Here is a 7,500-nt window from a genome sequence, read left to right as displayed (position 1 = left end):
ACATTAATCAGATAATTTTTATGACCATCGCGCAAGGATTCGAACCTGCGCTGTACATGACGACAAGAGGCCCGCCATATATGTATATATGTATATATGTGTATATGTAAATATGTATATATGTATATTTGTATATATGTATATATGTATATATGTATATATGTATATATGTATATATGTATATATGTATATATGTATATATGTATATATGTATATATGTATATATTTATATATGTATATATTTATATATGTATATATGTACGAGGATATATGTATATATGTATATATGTGTATATGTATATATCTATATATGTATATATATATGTATGTATATATGTATAAAGGCATATAGGTATATAAGTATGTATGTATAATGGTTTGTTAAGAAAAATCTATTTGACGATTGATTTCCTTAATTAATTATCCATAAACTGTGTTGTTTGTCCGGAATCTTTGTGGGAGACACCGGCTGCATTCCGGTATTAAATCTTTGTCAGAAGCTCTTTCGAAATGATCTTCTGGCTCTTCAGCTGCACAAGACTTTCTACCTCAACGGACGCTGGACTTCGAGAAAATGACGATGGGAAATGCAAATTGGGATTCCTCGAGAGACTTTGGAGATTTTGCCGCTGCGAGAAGTCTTCTTCTAAATCCCGAAATTTTAAGTTGAAACCCTCAAATCCAATCGAGGTCACAGTGGAGCCTTTAAATGCTCGTGATGTTGAAAAAGCCCTGGAAGACAACGAGCTCGCCATCAAGGAATTCTCCTGCGCCGCTGACTGGGAGAAGGTCAGAGTTCTTGGCAAGGGCGACTTTGGCACTGTCACGTTGATCAGACACATCAAGACCAAGAAACTGATCGCGCGCAAAGTTGTGATTGACGCCTTCAACAATGAGGTCAAATTCACGGCAGAGGAAGTCATTCACAGCCAAATGAGACAGAATAATGTGTCTCGGCTGTTTGCCTGGCAGTGCAAAGGGAACAAACGTTTTCTCTACATGGAATATTGCTCAAGAGGAACCTTGGGAAGCCTGATCAAGCTATACGATCTCCCCGAGAAAAAGGCGTTCCATTACTTCGGGCAATTGGCAAAGGGTGTGGAGTACCTGCATGGCAGAGGCGTGGCACACCGTGACTTGACACCCGGTAACATTCTTCTGACGGAAGACAAAGTCCTTAAGATCAGCGACTTCGGATCATCGGACGTCTTCCTCATCGATGGCAAAGAAATCCTTTTGACTGGCCACGTGGGAGAGTACCCCTACATGGCGCCAGAGGTCCTTTCCTCTCAAGAGTCGCATTACCTCGGGCCTCCCGTCGATTTCTGGTCGTGTGGGATTATCATGTTTAACATGCTGACCGCAGGTGGGAGCCCCTGGTCCCGAGCTGTGCCAGAAAACGAAGAATACAAAATGTGGCTCGAGAGAGACCCAAGGACGAACGACCTCAAGAGATGGAAGAAGGTAACCACTGTTTCGCGGGCTCTTTTGAACGTCCTGCTGAACCCCGACCCCCTCCAGCGACTATCAGGATGGAAGAACTACCAACAGCACTGAATATGAATTGTTGCACATTTACCGCCACTCCTTCGCCTGCAAAAGAAACCATATCATAAACATCGCCAACCCTCCAGCTGTGAGAGGGACCCTCCCTCAGCTGAATAAAATAATCTGACAATACCAGAGAATATATATATATATATATATATATATATATATAAATATATATATATATATATATATATGTTATTTTTCCCAAGCAACCCAAAAATAAAGATAAATGCAGGTACTCACGATGGAGATTTGGAAAATATAAAAGAATCAGATAGACTAAAGAGGAAAAAGAAAATCCGTGGAGGAAAAGAATAAAAAGAAGATAAATTTTGGTGAGGAAAAGAAAATTGTTGAAGGTGAAAATGCGACAGTGAGAGTAGGGGTCATATATGGATGCCTGTGCTGGCGAAGATTTGTAGTGGTAGTGAAGCTTAATTATAGAAGGTTGATTAATGATAACAAAGAAAACGCTGTTGAAGGCACAAGGTTTGAGGAGATGAGAGACAGAAGTATCTGAATTGGTTGAGGGAGATTCTTGGGCACGATGAGAGGCTATGTTAACCCTTTTCTGAGATGGATGACACTCTTTTGAAAGATCCAGCTTCTACTGCCAGACTATTCTAATCGTCTCCGCGACACCCTTCCTTTGGTAGTAAAGAAGTTATGGCTTGTCCTGAGCCATCCACCGTTCCAGGCAACACTCTCCCATTGGCTCTGGCCACTCACGCTAGTCTAGTTCTTTAATTCCGTGGTAACCCTATAAAGGGATATAAGAAGTGTAGGGATTTACTTGTACAATGAATTTGGTTGTATCGAAAAATGGGAGACTGACCGGGAAAGTCTTCTTTGTGAAGACAGGCTATGAGAGTGGAGGAGGAAGAGAAGAAAAAGGAGGAGGAGGAGAGGGAAATAATGAGGAGGAGGAGGAGATTGAGTGTTGGTGGAAATGTGTTTATAAAGGGGCATGAGGGAGAGGAAGGTAGAGTGAGGGATTAAGTCGTATCGGTTTGAAGCCATCAGCAGCAAATTTGGTGCCAAATTTCGTACTTCTCTTCCACAAAGGCAATAATCCTTATCCCCCTGTCCCCCTCCCACCCACCAATTAACCACCATTTCCCATCTCCACCATCTCTCGCAATGGCGCCACTCCAACCATTGAGTTACCAAAGAGTTACCATTTACTTTTTCGTTACCGATAGGCTGGCTACCAGTGAGCTTGTAATGCTTTACCAATGGGTTACCATAACGAGGTCAGATGTATATATATATATATATATATATATATATATATATATATATATATATATATGTATATATATATATATATATATATATATATATATGTATATATGTATATTTATATATATATACATATATATATGTATATATATATATATATATATATATATATATAATGCAGAAACCACAGGGAAATTAAAGTTCGGAATACTAAACGCTTTCGTCTATTACGACATCCTCAGAGCACACGAAAGAGAAATAGAACACAATATTTATACAGAAATAAGAAAACTAGGGAAGGTTACAGCCACATAAACCTTCAGACTATATACATACGCATCCATACATATACATATACACACCTCTCATGGCGCTGTGGTTAGAGCTCTGGCCTGCCACTACGGAGGTCCGGGTTCGACTCTCGCCCGGGGCTGAAATAATATCAGTATCGCAGCGCTGAGGGGTGTTACTCCAACTCTCGTCGGCGGGGAGTTGTGTGTGTGTGCCCATAGATCGGACCTACGAGCTCTGAGCTCTCTTCCAGGAGGGAAATAGTTGTCGATCACGAGTCCAACACGTGATCCAAAGACCAAGTGAATACATGGAAATAATAATAGTAATAATAAAACAATAAGATAGTAATGACAAAAAATATTCAATGATGTTCCTTTTTAAAACAAAATTACAAACAATAATTTTTTTTAACATTGTCCCAGTTACTGCTATGGTTAGTGTCTCTTACATGAAAAAAAACCACTAGACATTTGGCCCGTCCTTATACATTATCTATATTGATTCATCCTTATATGTTGTTTTTTTTCATTTAAGAGAGACAGACCATAGCATTGACTAGGACAATGTTAAAAAATATTTTGTTTGTAATTCTGTTTTAAAAAGGAGCATCACTGAATCCAGTTTTATAAAGAGCATATTTTGATAATAGCATCAACTTGAGTTTAGGTTTATTGAAACTTGATCATTTCATCATTAATTGGATAATAAAAGAGTACCACGACTCCTAATTGCGTCAAATGTCCCTGTAGACTTTTCGCCCATACTGTTGTCTTGCCATTTTTGTCATCTGAGAGAGGTTACCTGGTAATTCAGCCAGTGATGAAATGTCACGTCCTAGGAGAAGCCTTGGACTTCGTGCTGTGACGAAATGTTGTATGTTTGGGATTGTGGCATTTTGTCTCGGACATTGATTTGTGGGGTTATGTCTCATGCTTTGGTTTGTGACGGTTTGTGTCATGCTTGGGAGGGTCCTAAGGTCATCTCCTTGTATACTCAGCTTTGGGCTCAACTCTTTAATGTATAATGCTTCTAAGATTGAGAGGCGTCTATCGCCTGTACATAATTGTAAAGTCTCAGTGTTTTCTTCTAGGATGTTTCTTGCTAGTGTTATGCCATGGACTTCTCTTAAGTGGTTTTTAGCGGGTACTGATGTAAGGTGGTATGAATATCGACGGAATAACCTCATTGTCGTCATGCCACTATAGGTGGAGGGGAAGGCTTCACAGTTCCCTCGTGCACAAGTAAACCTATAGACGACATGTGATTTCTGAAGTTCCTTTCTCTATTGGTGGGAGTTGTTCTTAAGTTCGAGGTGGCTGGTCTTCCTTGTCTTATAATAATTCACCAAGTTAGGCACTTTCTCTGGATTCACTGGTTTGATGTTCTTCTTTATAATATGTTTCATTATACGTTCATCTTGTTTATGGGCTGATGAAAATGTAGATATATAATACGTACATATACCAAAGGCTTTTATCCCCCTTACACGAGAGGTAGCCAAAAGACAAAGGCATAGAAACCACTCCCACCCATTCCATCCCCTACATACTTCACTCCCCTCTACCCTCTTCCCTCCCTCTTATCTTGGCACCTCCTGGATGACGGGTCATCCCTGCATCTTGTCCACTGCCCTGGGTCAGAAGCAGTGTCGCAAGACACAGCACATCCACAGCAAGGCCGCTTCATTAATTCGGCGACCCCCCCTCTCCGTCCCCTCATGCAGAAAAGGAGAACACGGGGAGAAATCCCTTCTGGCTTCGTTATTTTATTTCTCATACATACTCCCTCACTCCCCATCCTCCACCCACTCCCCTTCGTGCATCACATCATCATTCATACACAGCCATTTTCTATTCACCCCATATCTTCTGCCATCTCCCTTCCTTCCTCAACAGACATTCCACTCTTTCTCAATGCCCCTTTTACCCCATCTATCCATCTTATCCTAGGACGCCCCCTCATGTTCACCCCTTCCACCTCTACCTTCCATACCTCTTTTACTAATCTTTCTTCACTCATTCTTTCCATGTGTCCAAACCATCTCAGTACTCTTTCATCAACCCTGTATCCCAACCCCTTTCCACCCCTGTTCTCCTCCTCACCTCCTCATTTCTCACTCCACTCAGCCTAGTAACCCCTATCATACTTCTCAGACATTTCATCTCAAACACATTTAAAATCTTTCTCCCTTCCTCTCTTATGTTCCATGTTTCTGCCCCATACAGTGCTGTCGACACAATCACTCCTTCACACAATCTCCTCTTAGCATCCGTTCCCAAATGTTTATTTCTCATTACACTTTTAAATCCCCCAAGTCATTTATTCGCTTCGCTTAATCTAAATTCTACCTCCACTCTCACTTCTCCCTTTCCTGCCACATTCGCACCCAAGTATCTAAAATTATCCACTTCCTCCACTCTCTCTTCCTTAATAATCACTTCCAGCCTGCTCCCACTTTCTCCCCACGTACATCTCATCACCTTACATTTACCCACATTTATCTTCAACTTTCTTCTTTCACACACTCTCCCAAACTCTGTCACTAACTTCCTCAATCCCTCCTCTGATCCTGCTACAAGCGCAGTGTCGTCAGCAAACAACAACTGGGTTATGTCTCACTTTTCTCCATTTTCTTTAACCATCTCCAATCCCCGACCCACTACCCTTGCATTCACCTCTCGCACTACCCCATCCATGTATAAATTGAACAGCCAGGGCGACATAACACATCCCTGGCGAAGTCCCACCTTTACCTCGAGCCACCCAATCTCTCCATTTCTAATCCTAACACAAGCTCTACTACTCTCGTAAAAACTCATGACTGCTCTTAACAGCTTTCCTCTTATCCCATATATCTGCAAAACCACCCACGGTGCCGTCCTGTCTACCCTGTCATAAGCCTTTTCCAGATCCATAAAAGCCCAAATAACATCCTTACCTTTTCCTATAGCTTTCTCACATATATGTCTTATCACAAAAATCTGTTCTACACAACTCCTACCTGTCCTAAACCCACACTGTTTTTCACCAATTACTCCCTCTGTTCCTTTCCTAATACCTTCAATCAAGACCCTCCCATAAGCCTTCCCAACTACACTTAACAAGCTAATCCCTCTGAAACTACTACGCTCACACCTGTCCCCCTTTCCCTTGTAAAATGGAACTATACAGGCATTCCTCCAGTCCTCTGGCACTCTACCCTCTCTTAAACAAACATTTAATAACCTTACCAGCCAGTCCACCATGGCATCCATCCAACCCAAGTGCCTTACCTGCTCTCATCATGTTAATACCTGCTTCCACTTCATCTTTCTCTATTTCTCCTCCATTTTTCACACTCACTACGGTCATTTTCTTAGCGCTTCCCACTGCAACTACCTTTCCCTCCCTATCCTCCTTCGCATTTAGCAACTCCCTACAATACTCTGCGCACCTTCCTCTCACTGCCTTCTCTTCCATTATCATCTCTCTGTCTGCACTCTTTACATTTTTTTCTAACCTTGATTTGCCTCCTCTTCCTTTTTTAATTTCTTTCCATTTTTTTTATTACTTTCAAAAATTTCTGTTATACTCTTATCCCATTTCACATCTGCTCTCCTCTTTGTCTCCTTTATCTTATGCTTTACTTCTCTTCTCTTTACTTTGTACCACTCATACGATTCCCTCGTTCTAATTTGTAACCAATCTATGAAAGCCTGCTTCTTCTCTTCTACACCCTTCTTTGCTTCTTCATCCCACCACTCACTACCCTTTCTTCTATTTCCCCCCATCCTCCTTGTTCCACACACCATCTTTGCATACCTTATGACTCCCTCCTTGAACCATCCCCATTCCTCCTCCACCCCTTGTTCTACTCTATCCTTCACTCCCTCTCACTCCTCAACTTCTTCTTATATTCCTTCTCCTTTTCTTTTTCATTTAAGCAGTTCACTCTAAGTACCTCCCTATCTTCTGCCCTTTTCCTCTTTCTCCACTTATTCTCCACTCTCAACTGATCTTCCACCAAAAAATAATCTGATATTCCCTCACTCTCTCCCCTTAGCACATGTATATCCTTAATTCTTCCTCCTATACTCCTGGTTACCACTATATAGTCCATTAACGCTGTATCTACCACCCTTCCATCCATCACCCTCTCCCATGTGTACTTATGCTTTACTTTCCTCATAAACACTGTATTTGCTATCATCAACTCTCTTTCGAGACACATCTCCACCATCAACTCTCCACTACGACTTTTCCTGGAACTCCATACTTCCCAATCACTCCGTCTATTGGTTTATTTCCTACCCTAGCATTAAGGTCTCTCAATACAACTACATTGACATTTCTCCCTAATCCTTCTATGCACTCATTTAAATCCATCCAAAAAGCCTCCCTTTCCTCTACATTCTTCTCGCTACATGGCCCATA

The 7,500-nt window shown here is 41.3% G+C and overlaps 1 protein-coding gene across 1 annotated transcript; it reads left to right on the top strand.

Moving 5' to 3' along the window:
* The first annotated feature begins 510 nt into the window (after positions 1 to 510).
* LOC143041255 (serine/threonine-protein kinase Chk1-like) lies at positions 511 to 1,557 on the top strand. Its single transcript, XM_076213090.1, has one exon. It carries the CDS (start codon positions 511 to 513, stop codon positions 1,555 to 1,557), a length of 1,047 nt encoding a protein of 348 aa, XP_076069205.1.
* Positions 1,558 to 7,500: the final 5,943 nt, after the last annotated feature.

The sequence above is a fragment of the Oratosquilla oratoria genome, chromosome 30, assembly GCF_046742065.1.
Source record: "Oratosquilla oratoria isolate Oo_2021 chromosome 30, ASM4674206v1, whole genome shotgun sequence".
NCBI lineage: Eukaryota > Metazoa > Arthropoda > Malacostraca > Stomatopoda > Squillidae > Oratosquilla > Oratosquilla oratoria.
This window is presented reverse-complemented; position numbering and strand designations above follow the sequence as displayed.